General features: G+C 41.3%; 2 protein-coding genes across 4 annotated transcripts in view; one reads left to right on the top strand and one right to left on the bottom strand.

Annotated features, from left to right (window-relative positions):
- bach2b (BTB and CNC homology 1, basic leucine zipper transcription factor 2b) overlaps positions 1 to 13562 on the top strand; it is an 87665-nt gene extending 74103 nt beyond the window's left edge. For all 3 annotated transcript variants that reach the window (XM_044107210.1, XM_044107211.1, XM_044107212.1), the window contains 2 exons: positions 6246 to 6452; positions 7151 to 13562. In XM_044107210.1, coding sequence (XP_043963145.1) covers positions 6246 to 6452; positions 7151 to 7645 — 702 coding nt within the window. In that variant the 3' untranslated portion in view covers positions 7646 to 13562. The remainder of the gene's footprint in view (positions 1 to 6245; positions 6453 to 7150) is intronic.
- Positions 13563 to 16206: 2644 nt separating this feature from the next.
- Positions 16207 to 21428, bottom strand: gja10b (gap junction protein alpha 10 b). Its single transcript, XM_044107213.1, has 2 exons — positions 20013 to 21428; positions 16207 to 16391 (listed from the first exon to the last, which is right to left on the bottom strand). The coding sequence occupies exons 1-2, from the start codon at positions 21426 to 21428 to the stop codon at positions 16353 to 16355; spliced, it is 1455 nt and encodes a 484-aa protein (XP_043963148.1). The 3' UTR covers positions 16207 to 16352.
- Between the last annotated feature and the right edge of the window lie 1598 nt (positions 21429 to 23026).

The following is a 23026-nucleotide window of genomic DNA, read 5'->3' as shown; positions in this document are numbered from 1 at the left end:
AGTAGAATATCACCACCATAATGGCTAATTATTTTATAGTGGCCTTCTTTCTGGGTCTGCATTAGTAGTCATTAAGTCACTATTTGAAGCAAGACTGTTCAGTACAAGATTTACAGGACTACCAAAGGGCCCAGATTGGCTTTGATATTATTCATTTGCTTTATGCTCTGCTTTAAATGGCTCTAGTGACTCTGAGTATTGAAGCTTAGAGTCTCCAGGACAGTCTACACGCAGGATGCTATGGGTTGGATTTAGGATTAAGTCTTCACCAGTTCTTAAAAGAACCGGCCTTATCCACTATATTTAGAATATCTAACAAAGCTAATTACCAGAAAATACACTTCATATGATGTGTATTTTTTGGTTTATACTGCAAAAGTATATGTTTTTGCAGTATAAACCATTCAAAATTTTGGTTATGATGTTAAATGTTGGTAAATTTGACATGTGAACATAAGGTTTTACACTACTACCCTAAAGTTAGAGGAGGAAGGTATTAGCTCAGACTCATAATGAGACTAAAACATAGCTCTTCTGTGGTGACAACAATGGATAGGCAATCCTTTAAACATCCCGCCGTAATCCACCTGGAGAGATGTCCTCCAAGCCTCAGACTAGACGACTGTTGTTGTTTATGTGATAAAGATCAGTGAGAGGCTGATTGTCACCCCAGAATAACCCAGGCGTAAAGACAGTGAGACTAGTAGATTTTGTCCATGATTGGATGAGCCACTATTTTTGGCTCATAAATTGAATCGTTCTTTGCTGTTGTGTAGTTTTTCTGTTAGGTGAATACACATTTCCAAACTTCCCTCTCTGGATTCTCTTAGGATTAAAAAATAAGTTCCTATCTCACTGTATGGAATATAAAATGCATCTCTTATGAATTATACATGTGGAGGATTGTATACCACACTCCTCATTGTGTTTGGCGTCTATAACATGACATGCTGCTTGTTGGAAAGTGTGAACTTGTGACCTTTAGATTCTCTGTTTTCCTGCCATCTTTATTCTTTTGATATTACACTCAGAAATATTTGCCGGAGGTGTGAGAAAAAAAAAATTCTGATGAGGTTTGTGAAGAGGGCTGCTCTAAGTGTACAGAGACAGCAGGAGGATCTGGAGAGAAATAGTGTGTTGCCATGGCAATGAAATTCACATAACACATTGGTATGTTGCAGCAACATGAAAGGGGTGTGCAACAGTTCTGCTGCACCAACACGCTCAGATATAAAAATGTGATTATTACCCTCACTCTATTGCCTAAAACATTTATCCCAATCAGATTCATAGAGCTCTGATGAGCTGAACGTGTCTCTGTAAATTATATGGAACTTATACATAAGACTGTTATTATTATCAGTGAAAACAAGACAAAATGACAAGGAGACATTTCAGTCCCTTTTATCTTTTCTCTGTGTGGGCACATGCTTTATTATTTATGTGTCAGCCACTGTACATACCGGCTTTCTCCACACAATATCCTCTGTCAAATCTGTATTGAGTCAGACAGGGTTATCTGCCAGCTTTCCGTTTACTATCACAAACAATTGATAAGTCTCTTCATGAATGACTATGGCTCAGATCTGCTTCTTATACAGTGTGTTACTTATAGTAAGGATCACTGAGTGACCTCTATGGCTCATTAAAGTAAAGTTACATCATGCTTTCTGAGACACGTTTAGATAAACAAATGCAATAAACTTTCCTATTATTTTTATTAGTTAATGGAAATACCTCATCTGTAGATACCTCACCTTATTAGGACTACTCCTGCACATTTATTTTCCATGATGGCCGTCTCTGGGACTCATTCTTAACTTTGTACAGTAAGGAGAGAAGGCTCAAAGAGATTAAAAATAGCTGCATCTCAGGATAAGTTAAGCATATACTGCAGATATCATGAAAAAGAAAGTTTTTTGAATGCAAGCCCAGTCTATGGTCATGCTGTAGGCAAGTCCTAGTAGGAGGGTAGGGTGCAAGAACTGCTTCTATTGATGCCAGTCTATCTGACACTTACTTTTTGTAACCAGAATTGGAAAGTGTCATCTCCAGTCTACTTACGAGGCAAACAAGCCAAGCTTATATAAAGTAATAACTGTATAATAAAATGCCAGCAATTACTGCAAACAAAAATCATGACAATAAAGAGAGTAAATACAGAGAAGTGAGGATGACAGCAGAGTAAATCCTCCTGCAGCCTCAGTTGAACTATTAGCTGTTAGCCAAGGGGGAAAAAAGGAAAGAAAAACTCACATGAGATCTACAGGAATGGTTGTTGAAAATATTTCCCATGTCTTTTCAATGTTGTGTATGTGTTTTAAACATGTCAGTGGCTTGATAGAGCAAATACTAGAGTTCCTTTCATAAAGGACACAAGGAACTATTGGAAGAAATTCCTCTCAGGTATTCTGAGAGGCATTCTTCAGTTGCTGCATAAATGTCTCCCTTTGAAAATGAATAGCACAAATAGACTACAACATGAGGTCGCATGTAAGTCAGGGTGTATGTTACTTTGCTCATCTTGATTAACATCGCTGTAAGGCAGATACACACACACATTTATATTCAACTGATTAAAAACTAGGGATGCTTAAAAAATAATTTATATCTACCCACTAAGCAAATTGTTGCTGAAAATACAACTTTTTAATATGATTTTAAAGTTAAAAACTGTGGACACAGAGAATTCTACATCAAGATTTATATGCCTAAATTGATAGAATTGGTCAAATAGTCTAATCAGTATTAGGACTAAGGACTAACCTGAAAAGGCTATAAAAAGTTTTCCATGTATGTCTGTAGTGTGAAGGATTTGATCACTATTATCTGAACTTCCTGGGCTGTAAATCAGATGAAGCTGGTGTAGGTTACACTAAAATATGACATGTTCTTTGTGATATTCATAGTGGAAAAGTGTTGTGTTCTATGTAACACTTCAGTCCCACCCTGTTAGGTGAGATATGTATCACATTGTGGGTTTTCTTTATCATCCTCAAATGTTGTTTTAACTGCATTTTAATTCTCTGTATTGCTCTCTATTATTCTCTTTGTCCAGCATTCTGTTTGTCACACCATATTTTAGTCTTATGATGCCCACACATTTATTCCTTTGCTAAAGCTCTCTCTCAGTGATTATATATTTACAGCATTTTAGTTACTAGTCTGTCTACATTTGGCATTTGATTTTTTAATTTTTTTTGCCTGGTTTAGGTAGGCCTGGTATTACACCTACTATTGCATAAATACCCTTTATGCAATAGTCAAACTATTGTTTGACTTTCAATCTAGGTTTTTGGCTGTCTTATTTTCTTTTAAAGCTAAATCAGCACAAAAAAAACGGAACACATTTGTATGTTGTTGGCTCAGTGTTCACGCTGTCTTTGCATCTGTCAGAGCTGTTGTTTCTTGTTGCAGTGTAGGTGGTGTTAAGTTGGTCGAGAGGTGAAAATATGCATCTCCAAGTAAAGAATAGAGAAGCTGCACTGACACATCAGACCATTGCTGATGCTGTTGTAATGAAGCAACACAATAAATAGCAGGTGTAAAGACCTCAATTTTAGCTCCACTAAAACAATCCCAAAGAAAGCTGATATAGTTTAGATATGATGTCGCTGTGGTCCAAATCAGATGTCATTGTCATTTATAGCAGAGGGCATTTTTAGTTTATGCCCAGAATCCATTAGACTGCATGCTATTTGCAAGCTAGACACATGTTATATAAAATAATTATGTGGTTTAATCTGTATATACATGATATAATCTTATAGGACAGGTTACAATAGCATAAATTGATATTGTTTGTGTCTGTGGGTCAGGGTGGCCCCAACAGTGTGGCCCCCACACTCACCCACTGACTACTGGAGACAGGCTCCAGGTTGCTCCCACCTCCATTACGCTGAACAAGATGCAGAAAATAGATGGATCATCTATGTTAGCTCAATCCAACATAGATGAATCTAAGATGACCTTCCTCAATTGTGTAGAGTTTTTATTTATTAACATTAACAATTAGACATGATTAAGATATTTCATATAATCCATTTCTTTATCCATTTCTGGGATATTCTTTGGAGCTGGAGTATGTCCCAGCATGGGCAGGAGGTGGGCTCTAACAGGTAGATGCCTGTTTCAAGTAGTTTTATTGAAGCTCCATCTTGTTTTGAATAACCAAGATCCTGTTGAGAGGAAGGGCACCAACTGAACAAGCAGCTATGACGTTGTGTGCATCAGCCTCAGGTGTGTTAATGTTTAACCATTTTGACTGAAATGAAAATTTGGCCTACATAGTCAATATTTTAGACCCAAATTTGAGACATGTACATCCATAATGTGTAACAATGCTCAGCATCAGGGCTGCAAAGTGTGCACCATTTTTTTGCCTGTAACAGATGAGCCCTACTTTTCACTCTGTACCCCATTTTTAGCATAATGATCCTGCGAGGGAAAATGACGGAGTCTTGGGAGGAGAAATGTGAAACAAATGTAAATCCAGAGCGGTTTTGTGGGGATTTATGACCAGTGTTGAAGCATACTCTGTCATCCTGACTGTGCTGCTGAACTGGTTTTTGTGGTGGAGTGCTTAAATTTAGCCTTCCCCTGTGTACCAGTGACTGGTGGATGGGATGGAGGGCGGAGGAATGGGAGGGGGCAGGGGTGACCTTGACAAGGTCGAAATGTCTCTTTCCCCCTGGTTTCCCTCAGCCTACTCCTTTAGTGGTTAAAAACCATTTTTCTCTAATTGCCTTGCACTGTGATTGTAAACTTTTTCTTGAACCGTAATACTCCGGCTAGAGCCAAGCATAGCCTTGAAAGCCTCATTTATTATTTATCATGTGATTGCATACAGATGTTGAGCTAAGTTGAGAAATAGGGCTGCAGTCCTATAGAGGAATCTGGAGCCTTTTCTCGCAGGAAAGACCGACTACATTCCTGTATTGATAAGGCACCTCCTTATTGCAGTCCTTCCACAAAGTGGGACCCCGGCCCCTGCTGGATGCCATGTGGGGATGAGATATGGAATCTCTGCCTCTTGCCACCTCTGGTTGTTGTCCTCTGAGAAGGAACCGTTCTTGAGCCTGCAGGTACAGGGGGAGCTCAGAGTTCTGCTCCCTTCCTCCTTTGTTTGACTTTGTTCTTTCTGCACTCCGCTGAGGGAGCCACAAGGAGGGAAGGAGAACAGAGAGAGACAGCTCTTCTCATCTCTGCCAAGCTCTACGGCTGTCTTCCTCTGGCTCTTTGTTATGCCTCCACCATTTCCCTCGGTGCCTAAAGCTACAGCTCTCTGGTGCAGGCAGATACAGCTGGGGTGGATCTGCCTGTGATGTGCTTATCGGAAGGTTTGCCAGCACCTGAGGGAGAGTGGCCGACTTATTGTCGCGCTCCAGACAAGGAGAAAGAATAAACACGTGCAGCCCTGATAAGTTGTCATATCGGGGGTGGATATCACATGGCTTTCTGATTCTGTTTAAGCTGGCAAATCAGTGCAGCATTTACTCCACTAATTCTTTTGTTCTTAAGCATAAGGGGACTGCCACTAGTCATGATGCAGATATGCATACCCCCAAAGGTCTCCTGCCAATGATTTTGGGTTGACAGGTCATTGAATCACTAACCCCACCCCCCCTCCACCCCGCCAACTCTGTCACCATGGCACACTTCCAGGTGCTAAGAGACAGATGGAGGAAGACGCTTTTCTTAGATCACCTTTAGTGCTGCCTGTTTAAGAGCAGGAAGAACCTGAGCTCTTCACTAAGAGGCATCAGCAATGGTACCCTACTGCCATCTTGTGGTATAGACAGGGTCTACAATCCTTTTTTCAAAGGAGTTATTCTCATTTGAATGTGGTCTTTTACCTTCATTATTCAGTTGTGCACTTAATAAGTTTTTCATATTTAGCTAAATATAAGTAATTATGTTGTAAATTAAAATGAAATAACTATGTGGACAAAATAAATGATTCTGAAAAAAATAAGATTAACTCTTCTGTCTAGCACACAGGTTTCAAACTTCAGTCCTCAGGGGCTGCTATCCTGCAGTTTTTAGATGTGCCACAAATACAAAACACTGGAATACCTCCTTCTTGTGTAGATCAGTTCTCCAGAACCTTGCCAATGACCTAATTATTCTATTCAGGTGTGGTGCAGCAGAGGTACATCTAAAAGTTGCAGGACAATGGCCCTTGAAGACTGGAGTTTGAGACCCCTGGTAGCAGAATTAAAGTTAGCTGTTTCTTTCTTTTCTAGGTGAAGCTTCCTTTTCCTATTGATCAAATCACAAATCTTCCACGGAATGACTTCCAAATGTTGGTCAAAATGCACAAACTGACATCAGAGCAACTTGAGTTCATCCATGATGTGAGGCGGCGGAGCAAGAATCGCATCGCAGCGCAGCGTTGTCGCAAAAGGAAGCTTGACTGCATTCTGAACCTGGAGTGTGAGATCAGAAAACTAGTGAGTGGACCAGTCACAACCATCATCAGCAATTACATGGATTGTTTCTCAACAGAATGTTTGTTTGACCATATTTTTATCATCATCATTTTCTGAATTTTTTGCTTCTTGTTAAATTATTAACACAGGTGTTTTTGGGTTTTTTTGTTTGCTTGAATATTGAATCATTGAGCTGGACAGACTGGCACTTTTGAACCTGGTCTATGCATCTCATAGGTTCACAAAACACAACAAGCTTACATCATCAGTTCAATCACTGGAGGCTTTTAAAGTGCATCTAAAACACACCTCACACACATCACTTTCCCAATAATACCACAGATTCTCAGTTAGATTAAAGTCTGGACTTTGACATGTTTGATCTAAACCAGATGACTGAAGTTCTGTCTGGATGTTTGGGTTTGTTGTTCTGTTGGAGGATAATACTCCGGCCTTGTCTCAACAGTTTCTTCCAGGTTTGCCCTGTTTTTAGCTTTAGAGTAAACTGGTGGGGGCTTTTTAGGTTTTCACATGTAGAAAGACTTCAGTTACTTTGGGCTGGTCTATGGCATTTCAATCAAGTACAGTGAAGCTTGTGACAGAAAAATTCAAGAGATGTGAAAAGTTCCACATGGCTATGTGAATGTTACGTTGATATCTGTATTCCTTTACTAAATGTGTGTGTGTGTGCGTGTGTGTGTGTGTGTGTGCGCGCACAGGAGTGCGAGAAAGAGAAGCTACTGACAGAGAGGAACCAGCTGAAAGCCTGTATGGGAGAGCTGTGGGAGAACTTCTCCTGCCTGTCCCAGGAGGTGTGCCGGGACGTCCAACTGAGCCCAGAGCAGGTCCAGTCCTTACACCACTACTGCCCTGTGCTGCGGCCCCCCAACTCCACTGCCAGCAACAACGCAGCCCACGAGCCCAGACATGCCGCCATCAGCACCCCGGCCAGCACCAGCATCGACCTCACAGGCCACTCTGGCTCTGCCACCCCTGAACCCAGCTTCCTGGGGTCACCGGGACCCTCAGAGAACGAGCCTGAATCTGCCGTCAGGAACGGGGCAGATCAGGATATGGGGGGCCGCGACACCAGCTTGTACTCCACATCAGAGTCTGTGGAAAAATCCAACCAAACAGTAACGGTAGATTTTTGCCAGGAAATGACTGAGAAATGTACAACTGACGAGCAGCCAAGGAAAGACAATACCAAGTAGAGGTGGATCTTTATTCAGTTGTTTTGAATGTTTTTCTATTATTTAATTTTACTCCTCTGACTAACCCTTTCTCTGGGTTGTGAGATGGTCAGCCTCTGCCAGTGTTCACTGAAAAACAAGCTTTGTATTTATGTCATTTTGTGTTGTTTTCGTTTCTGTATGTTTTGTTGAAATGGTTGACACTAAAATTGTCTTAACAGCAGCAATACTGTTCTGCAGGCATTCTCCTCTTACCCTGACAGAGTGGGAACCTCTCACCAAACTCGTACTATGGTGCTATACCCGGCCAGCCGGCAGGAGCCTCTGCAGGGAAGACTGCCGTTCATTTGTCACACATCACAACTTCAAGTTGAACCTCATTGGACCTAAGCAGCAGCTCTCTTTTTATACAAACAGGATCTCTGTTTCTTCCTGTTTGCTGTCCTTTTCTCCTTCTACTGCTCCGTCTTCAGGTGTACTCACACACACATGCACACGCACACTGCTTCCCCATTGGGTTCCAGACCTGCTCTAGAGATGTAGAAACACAAATGTGTGCAGAATCACCTCTAAATTACTTCTTGAGAGTATAAAGGCAACTACTTATTAACCCCACATGACAGAAACCAAATTTTTCAATGTCATTTTTTATCAGCATACAATCCTGATGATACCTTCAAACTGTGAGATGTTTCTTCTAATTATTCTGAAAATCTCCTGATGATTTTAGCACAAACACTTTGGTCCTGATTTCCACATTTCTGTAGGCTGCCTAACAGGTTTAACATTTCCAGGTCAATGAGGCTAAAATATTACAGAATGTAACCTGTAAGATTTTATCTCTGAGGAATCCGTTTGTTCAGTTTGTAGCCGAAAAACTGTAATCATTTGCATTATTGTTTTGTTTTTTTTGTACTTCAAGATTCTTCCAGCATGGAGATTGTGACTTCTAGCTACAAATGGAGGGCATATTAATTTGGGAGTATTTCACATTGGACAGCATTTCTTTAAAGTATCATCAACATCAAGATAAATCATCATGAAAGTGAATCTTCTGTCACAGAATGCAAACATTTTGCTCAATCAAGAGCAGAGTTTTATCAATAAGTGTTTAGTGCAGATCCAGTTTTTCCAGAATGATGTCAACAGAGATTTTGAGCAGCTCTGGCAGTAACTTCTTCAAGAAAGTTCTGATGAGATTCTGCACACATTAGTGTAAACTTCTCAGATGTTTGTGTGTGAAAGCAGCTCGTTAGTCTCTCTCTGCCTCTGTCTACCTCTCTCAGTCCCTCACTCTCTCTCTCTTCTATGATTATATCTCAGTGGCTCTTTTGGTCACAAGAATTCAAACTCAGGAAAAAACAATCCTCTGAATGTTCAACCTAATTCATTGAAAATGAGATGAGAGATTCTGTACAATAGGAAGTTACAATGCAGTGAGACTGTAAAATGTTCATATGCAAAAAAAAAAAAAAAAATGTTTTCAGGCATTTCTTATTTGTATTTCTGTACAGGAGAACTTTGTACAGCCTGTAACTGAGAACATTCCTTCTATGCCTTCCACAGCACTGAATTGAAAGGAGAATAAGGTGATTAGATGGCTATTTTTATTTCCCACTCATCAGCAATACCATTGTATTTGGATGTTGTATCAGTGATTTTTCAAATGTTTGTTTGGCAGATGTGTATATAGTATGGAGCATGATGACTGTAACAGTGATTTTTGTACATGTAGAAACGTAGGTGTTTCTTTTTATTTCACTTGGGTTATATCAAGCACCTTTCTAAGGGAAAACTTTTTCTTTGCTGTTTCCTGTCCTGCCTAATGAATACTTTCCATCATGGTGGGTGTTCTTATACTCAGGAAATCAGCTCAATACATGAGTACACGCACACAAAACACACACAGCATGCATCCATAAACAATCATCAGCCCCTTGCATGTTTAGAAATGACCCATGAGAATATATTTTACGGACTGGCTCAGGCCAGCCCAGCTTCACCTTTGGCTCCTTTTTAAATGTGAAAAACTTCCCCTCATGTTCTTTCTCCCCATGTTGCTTACTTCCTATTATAGCAGTATTTAAAGATGCTATTTGTGTAAGCTCTCACATTTTGCTATTGACATTTTAAAATTTATCCAAGAAATAAAGTAAAGAATGAATGAATGAATTTAGGCACTTTGTTTCTGGCCCCGAGCGCTCAGAGCCATTAGCACTTCAGCTACAGTCTTTGTCTTTATTTTCTTCTAAGTCTGAACCTGGAGCACTTAAATTGGCCCTGCAAGACAAAATGTTTTTGATGTCATTATACGTCGATGAAGATCTAAAAGAAGTTAATGTTTTAGTATATAATTATTCTCAACTTTGCTTTGTGTTTTCATTAGTAATGAAATAAGCTAATTCCTGATTGAGTTGACATGTAAGTGGTGTGTGTGTTTTCCAAATGACTGAATACCAATCCTGTAAGGTCCCGTAAGGTCCTGTAAGGTCCTGTAAGGTCCCGTAAGGTCCCGTAAGGTCCTGTAAGGTCGTAAAATTGTTGCATTGATTGTGTTTGATCATCCATCTCTGTGATGTGCATGCTGCATAGAACTATAAGAGTGGTTAGTTGGTCAAGCTTATGTTTTGCCTTGTAAGTTCTCTCTTCTTTTAAAATGCTTTTAAAAATTGTTTCCCAAAATGTTCTGTATAAAGAAATTTAACTGTATCAAACCTCACCAGAGGCAAGCTACACGCAAGTACAAGCAGGGTTGAATTCAGCATGAAACTTTGTTGCTATTTCTTCTCTTTAAAGTCCCAATTCTAAAGGTATGTACCTGTGATGGTGTCGCTTCTGTTCTACTGAGCATTTCAACTAAGGCATAAATAACTATGCTAACTTTGCTATTTTATCTGTCAAAGTCAGTTTTCAAAGTCTACCGCCACCTCTGTCCTTGGCATTATCCAACCTTGTGATCTATATGGGTTCAACCATGAACCCTGTTCCTCTTTGGCAATTCTTCTACCTCCTCTGAACATCTTCCTCAGCCTTCCCTTTCCTACAGTGATTCCATATTGCTCCACCTGAGCTGTCCCTCTCATATATTCATTCCTAACCATGTTCATTGGGGTCACTTTCAGTGAAAACGTGACTTTGTCCAGCTCTGCTGGCTCTATCTCCATCTCCAGTTCCTGTTTGTAGAGCCAGCTGTGAAGCCTTCATCTCAACAGGTCTCGCTGCCATTCTTTGTCCCAGTCTTCCCCTCTCAGGTGTTCTGCCTGCTGCTGTGGACAGCTGACTCCAGGTACTTTAACACCTGTTCTGCTTTCAGCTTCAATGTTCCACCTGTGTCCCATTGATCCCACCTTACCCTCCCATTAACTTCTGGTAGACTATGGTAGAAACAAATATATAATGATCTCCATAAAACTGATCACTAGCCAATGGTTTTCCTAAAGCATAACAGAAGCTTCTGCAAGGTTTTTCTGTCAACCTGTCTGATTGATGCTGTGCTTCTTTCTTGTCTCTTCTTGTCAGACTAACACAGGATTGGGACTTTAAAGTTTGGATGAGATTTTTTAAACGTTGTTCCTCCTAACTTTTTCTGATGTAAATTTTAGATTAAGATCTCATTGGTTGTTCCTTTCTGTTTTTCAGCAGGATAGTGTCTAAATGTACTTCTCTACCCCATCTTTAAATTGTTAGGATTGATCCCTTTCATAGAATGCAAACATGCACAAGCTCATGTTCATGTTACACATACCACACATACACAGGTTTGGAGCAGTAGTAATGACATTTAAATATATATTTCTACATATATGATGTTTTTGCTTGTTTCGTTTTTATGTGCTGTTTCCTTTCATGAACACACTCCAGAAGAAGCCCTATGTTGACAGTTTTAGTTAGCAGAAAGAAATTATTAAAATCTAAGATCTACATTGGACAATTTTCTGTAAGATTAGACCTGAAGATTACTCTCTTTTTCTCTTGAGAAATGTAGCCAAAGTTTATCAGAGGCTCCTGAGATGATCTAATACTTCTACAGAGAACACAGACTCTTCTGAACATATTTTGCTGATTAATCTGAATTTCCAAATATAATCCCACTGAACTAAGGTTTCTAAGGTTTAGTCCCTGCTTTAGGTCGAGACTTTTATGATTTTTTTATGCTCTCTTAATGCTGAAAGGGTCACCCTACCATGTAAACGATCTTAAATTAATCTTGGGACGTTTGGGTTTAAGCAACAAAGAGAAAATGGTTTTATTTTCCATTTCCTCTTTTTAGTTGACAACAAAATGTCTTTTACCACTGGATGCTACTTAAATTTGTGTCACCAAGTTTTAATGAATACTCTGTATATTTCATCACTTTATACCAGTAACATGCACATACCAAAGCTGTCTGCATGGTGTGAGTAGATGTCAGTCAGCCAAGGATGTTTTATTGCTAATTCAGTGAAGCATACCATTGAAACCTTAGGGTGGCGAGTACTTAAACATGCTCTGGATATCACTCTGAAGCAGGGAGTAGAAAAGCAGTGAGCTGAATAGATTTTGGATTTTTCTGCTCATGATGTTGGAGTATTTTCTTTTCTTCAGGTGACAGTATTGCCACCATGAACAAGCTCTGTATTTGCCCTCTGATGAATGTTGAGTTTTGACATTCTTTTTTTTTTCTCAATCTGATTTTGATCTCCTGTGACTGTGTGCAAGCAGCACAACACAAGCGATTCTTTATTTGGTGTGGGGTTAGCGGGGAGGAAGGAGATGAGATCAACAAATTCAGTCTGGTTACTGTTAAACCAAAATTAGGAGCTGGAAGGTGCTGACAAGCTATGCAGACGAAAAGCAGATGCAGATTTGGTTTGAATTCCTCTTTGTGTTAAATCAGATGCAAACCAATCAGATTGATTATAGACAAACTTTATTTCTTGTTATATGCATGAATTGAAAGAAAGTATTGTTGACATGAGTTGGTTTCCAGGTTGCTTTGTGCAGGTCAAACATAGTTACAACAGTATGATTTATATATAAACAAGTTGTAGCTCTGTAAAATTAACCCACTCATCTTTCTATTTAGTTTTGTTACATTTCCTTTTTTCTTTTTTTCTTTTTTTTTGTTTCTGCTTCTCTGACACTGGCTTTTGCAACTCCAAAGGTTGTTCTGAAAAATATGAACAAAAACATGCCTTTTTACAGATTACTAGACTTAATTTTTATTAACAAAAGAAAATGTGTGTTATTTAAATGCACAGGTTAAAATCATTCAGTGAAATCTAAATGTAATATGTTTACAGATAGGTGTCATGTCATGTTTGATCTATTCTTCTCCATGTAAGAGGCAAAGAATGAGTTCCTCTGACCTTGTGTTTCATCCAACTTTTCGGATGCCTCAGTATTACATGGATACAAGTGCACCTCCGATATTTGCCTTAGAACTTGCAGAGGCCATAGTTCACATTCAAGTGAAGTGAGTGTATGCAGGGGCCTGGGCCCCCATCCCTGAGTAACCAGTGCAGACTTTTCTCACACTTATCTACCTGTGAAATCCTTCATACCTCTCATAACTGGTCAATGACTGTATCAGCAAACTGCATCAGGTGTTTTTCTACATGCTTTTACACAGATTAAATGGATTATTGTATTGGTAGATTTTGGTGCATCATTTTTAATGTAATAGCTTCTAAGCTTGTAGTTCAAGTTATTTTTTCTTATTTTTTTCTAGACTGTTTTGTGTTAATATTGTCCACTTGAAATAGCTGTTATTTGCTTATTCTCTACTAAGAGTTCTTACCTAAATTTTTAATGCTACATGACCCTAATTATTAAAGACTTAATAACCATGTAAATACCTTGTTGTGCAACCCCCTTTTCATTCATTTCAATTGCTAGTGTTATATAAATGACTTTTTTGTCTAGACACCATTTCTCTTTATGAAATAAAAAAACTTGCATATCATTCAGAGTACTTTTTGTTTGTGCTAACCCTGATCAATTACTGCACACATTTGCTTTATTCTATAATATGTTCCTAGTGTGTAAGAGACAGCGCCTTGAGGAAAGGAACACCAAAGAGCAAGAAGGTTGTGTTTGATTTGTTCAAGGTTTTTCTGTCTAAAAATTCATTCTACCTTCTGTGCTTATCCTGCTCAGACAGGATAAGTAGGAATAAAACTCCCAGATTTTTGGGATGTGCTGTGGTGGCGCAGGGGTTGAGCTCAACCCACATAACTCCTTATGTCCTCGACGCAGCTGTCGCAGGTTCGGTTCCCAGCCTGGTGACCTTTGCCGCATGTCTTCCCTCTTCTCTCATTACCCACTTTCCAGTCAATTAACTATCAAATAAAGGCCAATAAAACCTTTAAAAAAATCCCAGATTTTAATCATTTTATCTATTATTTAAAGACTTCCCAATCTTTAAATGTTCTGCTTTGTTCTATTCAGGATTGCTTAGTTTGTCTTTAACAAATTAAATCCAATTTGTGCGTAAAGAATCGATCCACAACGTAGTATGCATCATCTCAAAAAGATCAAGGCCATATGGAAAACTACAAAATCAAATCAATGCAATATTATCTAAATTAATTTAGAAACATTCCAGTTCAGTTCTAATGGTAATACAACATAATGAAATTCAGTTTACAATGATAAATTGCTAAACAGTTAAGAATACTTAGCAACGAATTTGCATCCATCCTTCCCTCTGAGTGAGAGTAGGACCATTTAGAACCACTGCTGGCAGTCATAAGGTGAGAAGCAAAGGACATGTTGGTTACAATATCCATTGCTCAAACAAACTGTCACAGTTCATGTGTTATTTAGGAAACAATAAAACTGCCTTGGGGTGCTTTGGTGGCCCAGGAATAAAGCCCAACCCACAGACGGAGGCCTTCATCCTCGACGCAGCTGTAGCAGGTTCAATTCCCGGCCTGGTGACCTTTGCTGCATGTCTTTCCCATTCTCCCTTTACCCACTTTCCTGTCAATTCACTATCAAATAAAGATGACTAAAGCTAATAAAACCTTTAAAAATAGTAAAACTTCCTGCAATTTAGCCTCTGGCCAGTTTGTCATAAATGTAGCCTCATAAAAAATTACAGTAGAAAATGTTAACCCAAATCTCTGTTGCACATGGAACAGACAGAAAGTTCATATTTCAAGTTCCAACAGGTACATCAATGTACCTTGTGTCCACAAAAATGTATATATTCCATCTGAATGTAATAAAAAAGACCAACACATTTTGTTCATTTTTCTTTTCAAAACAGCTCAAACTCAGTCAGATTAGACACTGAGCGTTTATGAACAGCACTTCTCACATCTTGTCACAGATTCTTGATAGGGATCAAGTCTGGACTTTGACTGGGCCTTTCTAACACATGAATATATTTTGTTTTAAATAATTCCACTGTATCCTTGGCTTTATGTTTAGGGTGGAAGCTGAACCTTCACCCAGTCTCAAGTCTTTAGACAAGCAGTTTTTCATCCAGCATTTCTCTGTATTTTGCTCCATCCATCTTCTGTCAACTCTGACCATCATCCCTGATCCTGCTGTAGAGAAACAACCCCAGAGCAGGATGCTGCTACCACCATATTTGACAGTGGGGATGGTGTGTTCAGAGTGATTTGTAGTGTTAGTTCTCTACCACTCATAGCATTTTGGTTTTTGGCTAAAAAGTTAAATTTCTTTGTCTAATTTGACCATAGCTCCTTCTTCCACATGTTTGCTGTGTCCATCATAGCAAATGGGACTTCTTATGGTTTTATTTTAACATTGGCTTTCTTCCATATAGATCACATTTGTGCAGTGATGATACCATTTCTGTGGACAGATGCCCCTCTGAGCTGTGGATCATGTGGTCCAGTCATGAAGGGCCTCTTGGCTGAATCTCTGATCAGAGCTCTTCTTCTTCAGCTGGAAGTTTAGGTGGTCAGCCTTGTCTGGTAGGTTTACAGTTGTGCTATATTCTTTCCATATCCACATGATGGATTGAACAGTCAGATGTTCAACGCTCAGACAATAAGCTTCTCCACAGCTTCTCCCTGATCTGCATTGTTCCTTGGACTTCATGATGCTGTTTGCTCCCAAATATTCTCTGAACGTCTGAGGCGTCAAAGAGTCCATAATCTGATATTAGATTATGATACACTTATTTGTATTAAGTTGAAAGGACATTACCACTTACCTAAGAAAATAACTGATGCATACTGTATATCAGCTAAATGTTTTTAACACTGGCTAATGTTTTCTAAAATCTGACAAATAAAAATGATTAAATGATACAACAATAAGTTTTTCAGTACTATGAAGTTAAGGTTGACTAATGCACAGAGTCAGTAGCTGGTGATAATGTCCCCTCTCTGTAAAAAGAACAAAAAATATAAGAATAAGTTAGAAGTGTGGACTGCACAAGAAAAGAAATAGCATCTCAAAATGTTGTCAAAAGAATTTTATTGTATTTCTCTGTCATTGCCCACTGTTCTTAGTTACATCCTGTAATCCAACATCTTTGCTATATAAAATGTTGAGATTCACTTTATATCCAGCCATGAATGAATTGACACAAATGAATCAGTGATTGGATCCACAAACCTAAACACAGGAACTCTAAGTGTATGAGTGAATACCATCAGATGGTGAAAGTTACAGTGAAACTGGAAATGAGGTGAAACATGATGTGAGTGTTTATGTCTACAGAAGTCCTCAGTGCCTCTGGCCTCACGCCAACATGGATGTTTGTGGTTCACTTCTTCATGATTGAAGACAACTCCAGAATCATGCTCTGAAAGAAAAAAAACAGTTGTGGTTTTTTGGCAACTAGACCTTGCCAGGAAGGCTTAATAGTGTGACCCCCCGGTAATTGGAGCACACCATCTGGTCCCCCTTTTTAAATAGGGGGACCACGACCCCAGTCTCCCAATCCAGGGGAACTGCCCCTGATGTCCATGCGATATTGAAGAGTCGTGTTAGCCAACACAACCCTACAACATCCAGAGCCTTAAGGAACTCCGGGCGCATCTCATCCACCCCCAGGGCCCTAGCACCGAGGAGCTTTTTGACCACCTCGGCGACCTCGACCCCAGAGATTTGAGAGCCCAACCCAGAGTCCCCAGGCTCAGCTTCCACAATGGAAGGCATGTTGGTGGGATTGAGGAGGTCTTCAAAGTACACTGCCCACCAACTCACAACATCCCGAGTCGAGGTCAGCAGCACATCATCCCCACTGTAAACAGTGTTGGTGCTGTACTGCTTCCCCCTCCTGAGACGCCGGATGGTGGACCAGAATCGCCTCGAGCCGTGTGGAAGTCTTTCTCCATGGCCTCCCCAAACTCCTCCATGCCTGAGTTTTTGCCTCAGCAACCACCCGGTTCCGCATTTCGCTTCGCCCGTCGGTACCCATCAGCTGCTTCTGGAGTCCCACAGGCCAAAAAGGCCCGATAGGACTCCTTCTTCAGCCTGACGGCATCCCTCACTGAAGGTGTCCACCAACAGGTTCGAGGGTTGCCGCCGCAACAGGCACAGACAACCTTATGGTCACAGCTCCGATAGGCCGCCACGGAACACGGTCCACTCAGACTCCATGTCCCCGACGTCCCCCAGGACATGTTTGAAGTTCTGCCGGAGATGGGAGTTAAAGCTCCGTCTCACAGAGGATTCCGCCAGACATTCCCAGCAGACCCTCACAACACGTTTGGGCCTGCCAGGTCTGACCGGCATCCTCCCCCACCAGCGGAGCCAACTCACCAACAGGTAGTGGTCAGTGGACAGCTCCGCACCTCTCTTCACCCGAGTGTCCAAGACATACGGCCACAGATCCGATGAAACGATGACAAAGTCGATCATCGAACTGCAGGTAAAGAAACCTAGGGTTTCCTGGTGCCAAGTGCACATATGGACACCTTTATGCTTGAACATGGTGTTCGTTATGGACAATCCATGATGAGCACAGAAGTCCAACAACAGAACACCACTTGAGTTCAGATTTGTGGGGCCGTTCCTCCCAACCACACCCCTCCAGGCCTCACTGTCATCGCCCACGTGAGCGTTGAAGTCCTCCACCAGAACAAGGGAGCCCCCAGGAAGAGCACTCTCCAGTAATCCCTCTCGGGACTCCAAAAAGGGTGGGTAATCTGAACTGTCGTTCAGCCCATAAGCACAAACAACAGTCACGACCCGTCCCCCCACCTGTAGGCGGAGGGAGGCTACCCTCTCATTCACCGGGGTAAACCCCAACGTACAGGCACCGAGATGGGGAGCAACAAGTATGCCCACTCCTGCCCGACGCCGCTCACCTTGGGCAACTCCAGAGTGGAAGTATGTCCAGACTCTCTCAAGGAGACTGGTTCCAGAACCAGAGCCATGCGTCGAGGTGAGACCGACTATTTCTAGCCGGAACCTCTTGACCTCACACACTAGCTCCGGCTCCTTCCCCACCAGAGAGGTGACATTCCACGTCCCAAGAGCTAGCTTCTGCAACCGAGGATCGGACTGCCAGGGTCCCCTCCCTCGGCCGCCACCCATCACACAATGCACCCGACCCCTTTGGCCCCTCTCACGGGTGGAGGGCCCATGGGAGGGGGCCATGTTTCCTCTTCGGGCTGAGCCCGGCCGAGTTCCATGGGTAAAAGGCCGGCCACCAGGCGCTCGCCATCGTGCCCCCTCTCCAGGCCTGGCTCCAGAGTGGGGTCCCGGTGACCCGCGTCCGGGCGAGGGAACACAAAGTCCAAAGTTGTTTCTCGTCATTGGGGTCTTCGGGCTGCACTTTGTCTGGTTTTAAGCTGAATTTGATCTAGTTTAAAGTTAATTTGTCCTCATTACAAATTATTTCTTCGTATTAAATGTACATACTCATTCTGAGCTGTGATATTACTGCATTATGTAATTGGTTATTGAATTTATTGTTATTTATTCTGGTGGTTTTCATTGTTCTTTCATTTTTGCTTAGAGTAGTTTAGTTCAGTACTACTACATTAGTGAGTTTTATGAGCCACCACCTGATAATCAATTTTGAACTGTGTTACTATGTCTTGTTAATATACAGAAATAAAATTTTGTTAATACATTCTTTTATATTTTGGAGAGAAGTTGTTTGTTTTCCATAAGTGTGCAGAACTTGTTCTCTCCTTGCTAAACATAATCCTTTAGCTACTGTTATTTAATATCAAACCTCATCGGGCAAGTGATCACAAAACAATAACTGAGATGGAAAACTATTTCATTATTATTTCCTGATAATCAAGTGGTGTCTCCAGTTGGTCATTTTGAGCCTACTAAATACAACTGAATGGTTGAAAAAGAAAAGTGTCGTGATCTGTGTTTTTCTGTGTTTATTTTGAGTTTTCCTGTGTCTCTGAGTTTCAGTGTTGTCCTATCACCCCTTGATTGTTCCCAGGTGTTTCTCATCTCCATGATTACCCTCTGTGTATTACCCAGGACACAGGTAGGGACCTGTGTCTTTTGTTCCTGGTCGGGTCCTTGTTTAGCTATTGTATGTGTGAGCAAGTGTCTTCATGTCCATTCGTGTAGCCAGTTGCTACCTGTGATGAGCATCTGTTTTTGCTCAGTAGTGATGTCTGGTTTTTGGATGTTGTGTTTTTCAGATTAGAAACATCATTTCTTCTCTGATCCTGAGCCTGCTGCGTTTCTCTCACCACCATTCACCACCACTTCATGACAAAAAGTTCAGACATCCTTTATCTGAAATGTTTGACTTGTAGTACTAGTAAGATATGCATTAATAAACGTATTGTTCAGACTTCAACAGGTCATGTCAGTTGAGATGGATATTAATCTAAATCTCATTGTGATTTGTGCACAAAACACAAGTTTCTGCCAGTCACTATTTTTCTCAGTTAAATAATTCTCCTGTGTGCATGGTGATGGAGCTCATGCTGCTGGCCTAACTCTTGCATATTTAGGTGGTCTTGTTTGAAGATTAGACTGGAGCATTGTGCATCAGATCTATATCTAAATACCCTCCACACAAAATTGGACAACAGCACAGTTTCCACAGATTTCTTGTATGACTTGGTAAGTTTTGGGCTGATTTTCCATGGCAGAGATTTGTTTTTGTGTTTCATTCTCTTCATAGGACTTATGAGTAAAGTTTTTTTTATATATATATATCATTTTGCTTATGAACTGAGACATTTCTTTTTTACCAGTAAATCATAACATCATCTATTATGATGTGTTGTCATGAAATGCTCTGAGTTAAGAACCAGGACCGGCCTGGGTGTCTTGTTGTAAAATCTCTTTCTTCTACTCCACTGAATCAAATATGAGTAGTTTTATTACATCAGCAAAAAAAAAAAAAAACAAAAAAAAAAACATTTTTGGCATTATATTGGGTTAAGCATAATATAGGGTGCTACAGTTTTCACTAGAAGGAATGTGTTTTTACCATGGACATCCTCCTCCCAGAGGCAGGGGGCGGTGGGGTCATCACTGGGCTTTCCCCTTGGTCGAAGTGCTGGGCCTCGGTATCTGTTCCACCCTGAGAGGTGTCGCTGTCAGACGGACTGGCAAGCTTGGCCTCTGACAGTCCTCGGGACATAAAGCTGCACTTCCTGGCTGTGGGATAGTGGTCACTCTCTGGGGAATCACTCATGTCGCTGAGTTCCTTGCAGACACTGACTTTACTCTGCTTCCTCTGAGGGATCCTCAGGGCAGCTGGGATCTCAATGTGGCTGGCCACCAGTGTTGCTCTCGGTCCTGCATAGTGAGGCTTGCCCGAGCAATGAGGTCCATTTGACTCATCGCTGCTGAAGGACAGTTTTCTGTTCTCCAGAGTGTGCCGCCGCTCCACAGCCCCCAGTTGTCTCAAAAGCTGGATGTCACCTTGGCTCGGCCGGAACGTCTGTGCAGGATGCTGCTCCATACCTTCTGTATTCTGGCAACCTGTTGGAACCAAGTTACAAGGCAGCGCATCTCTTTGAGCATACTTGTTGGGATCTGATGAAACAGGACTGGCAACTTGAGTTAGTTGGATCAGCCTTTGTGGTGAGGAGTTAGTGAGAACACAAATCTGCTGCACAGTGGAATTTTTCTTTGACCTGCAGACACTGTCATCGTCTCCATATTTGTATCCATACAGGATTTGCTTGATCTTCTTCACACCCAGATGGAAAATCTCCAGAAGGTTGAGGAACAAAGACACTCCAGCAATGACAAGCATGAACACCATGAAAATATTTTTCTCTGTAGGCCTCGACACAAAACAGTCAACACTGTTGGGGCACGGCAGTCTCTCACACTTGTATAGAGGAGATAGTCCAATGCCAAAAAGAGCACACTGACCAACGATAAAACCCACCTCCACCACAGACCTGGTCAGGATATGAAAAACATACGTGCGCAGCAATGATCCTCTGAGCGGAGCTTTCCTGACTTTCTTCTGTTCGTCTAACTTCCTGAGCTCCCGCTCGATTCTCTTGTGGTCCTCCTGGTCAGCATCTGCTCCCTCCAGCTCTGCCTTCAGGCAGGCCTTCTTTCTGTGCCTCTTTTTTTCAAGGGTTCTCAGGCGATACAGAGCATGGCCCATGTAGACCAGTGAGGGAGAGGACACAAAGATGATCTGCAGGACCCAGTAGCGTATGAGGGAGATAGGGAAAGCCTGGTCATAGCAGACAGTCTTGCAGCCTGGCTGCTCTGTGTTGCAGACAAACTCACTTTGCTCATCGTCCCAAACATCCTCTGCTGCAACGCCAAGTACAAGCATCCGGAAGATAAAGAGGATGGTGAGCCAGATTTTCCCCACAATGGTCGAATGAACGTGGACCTCTTCTAAGATGCTCCCCAACAAGTTCCAGTCCCCCATTTTCTCTCACATTATTAGTAGCTGTGAGTAAATAAAGAAGATAACGTGTATTGTAAGACTTATGTAAATGTTTTAAATATCAATGGAAAAGCTGTACTTACCAGTCTTCTAGAGTCCTTGCTTTGTGTACTTGATCATAAAGATCTTACAAAAAAGATGATCCATCTGCAGCAACATCAGGACTCATTGGCTGTCCCTTGAAAACTGCTAAACCCCACTCTGCTCTGTGGTTGACTGTTTCAATGTTGCTGTTAACTAGGTCTCCAGTTTGAAGCTATTGATCCTCCACACAGGCCTACAGCGCCCCGAGGTCAGTTTCATCCTGCCACACTTTTATCAGGACACTAAACTGGAAATAGCGCTGACTAAGGTGTCAATATACAGCTTTGTCCAAAGCTTTCAGGCTTCCTTAGGCTCCAGGGGGACTATAACATGACAAAAACAACAAAGACTCAACAAGTTTCTCCATTACTCTAGATCTTGAATATCAGCAGGTTAGAGCAGCAGCAGCTCAGGCACTCAGTATCCACAGGCTTTGATCCTTGACCCCGCCATCACTAAATTGATATAGAACCTTTCGGGATCAAACCCTCCTCATCCCTTCCTGCTTGAATACAGTGAATGAAGGGGAATGAAGTGATGTGGGAAAATCATATGTAAGTTAGTTTAGTCATTTATGCACTCTCTTGAATGAATACCTTGTGATTCCTTATCAGAATTCAGTTTTCACTGTTAAAAGTCTTTCATCTTGTTAGTATCTGCCCACTATGTCTAGAAAAATTTGTTCTCATTTCTTGTCCACAGCCTTCTCCAAGTTAGCCAACAAGCTGTCTGTTCAATTTAGTTTTGGAATTTTGCTGTTCCATTCCTAAGCCTTTACCAAGTCATTCTCATGTGGATTTAGATGACAGTATATTAGACAGTCTGTGAAAAAATCAAGCTCCCCTGCCTCCTCCCTGTGGTTCTACTGCCATCTGCAGAAATACACCACATTCAAACATAACCAATCAGAGCTAGGAGGAGGATCTTAGCTCTGTCAATCATGCTAGTGTACACACTGCTTACCACATCCTCCTTTTTCTCTGCTACGCTACAGCTCCCTCCCCACAGAGACGCCTGCCGTGAATGCTCAGGCTAATTAACATGGCCACAAATGACAGCAGATAATTTTTTGTAATAAGTTGTTTCACCACCACAAGCACGCTGAGCAGCATGTACCCTGCTATGATAGACAGTGCTAAGACCTCCTGGCTGATTGGTTGTTACCGGATGAGCGGTGTGATTTTTTCACAGATTATTTCTCTAATGCTGTCACCACACAGAGCGGTTTGTAAAAAAACACTCTACAGGTCACTAGGTCAGTGTAGCTGTGTTGTGGTAATTCCCAATAAAATGGCTCACTCAGTGCTCAAGCCTAAAGCAATGTTTATGACTTATAAAGACATGACTGAGCATGTTTGGTGTCAAAGAACGTCACCTAATAGAAAACCAGTCAAACATTGAAGACAAGACTGTGAGCCAAGCCTTCTTTCCCAACATCAACGTTTGACCTCACAAATGTGCTTCTAAAAAAAACTTTTTTTAAATCCTCTTAAATG

Source organism: Gambusia affinis, linkage group LG22 (genome assembly GCF_019740435.1).
Source record: "Gambusia affinis linkage group LG22, SWU_Gaff_1.0, whole genome shotgun sequence".
NCBI classification, from domain to species: Eukaryota; Metazoa; Chordata; class Actinopteri; order Cyprinodontiformes; family Poeciliidae; genus Gambusia; species Gambusia affinis.
The sequence above is the reverse complement of the archived record's forward strand: the minus strand, read 5'-3'. Positions and strand labels throughout refer to the sequence as shown.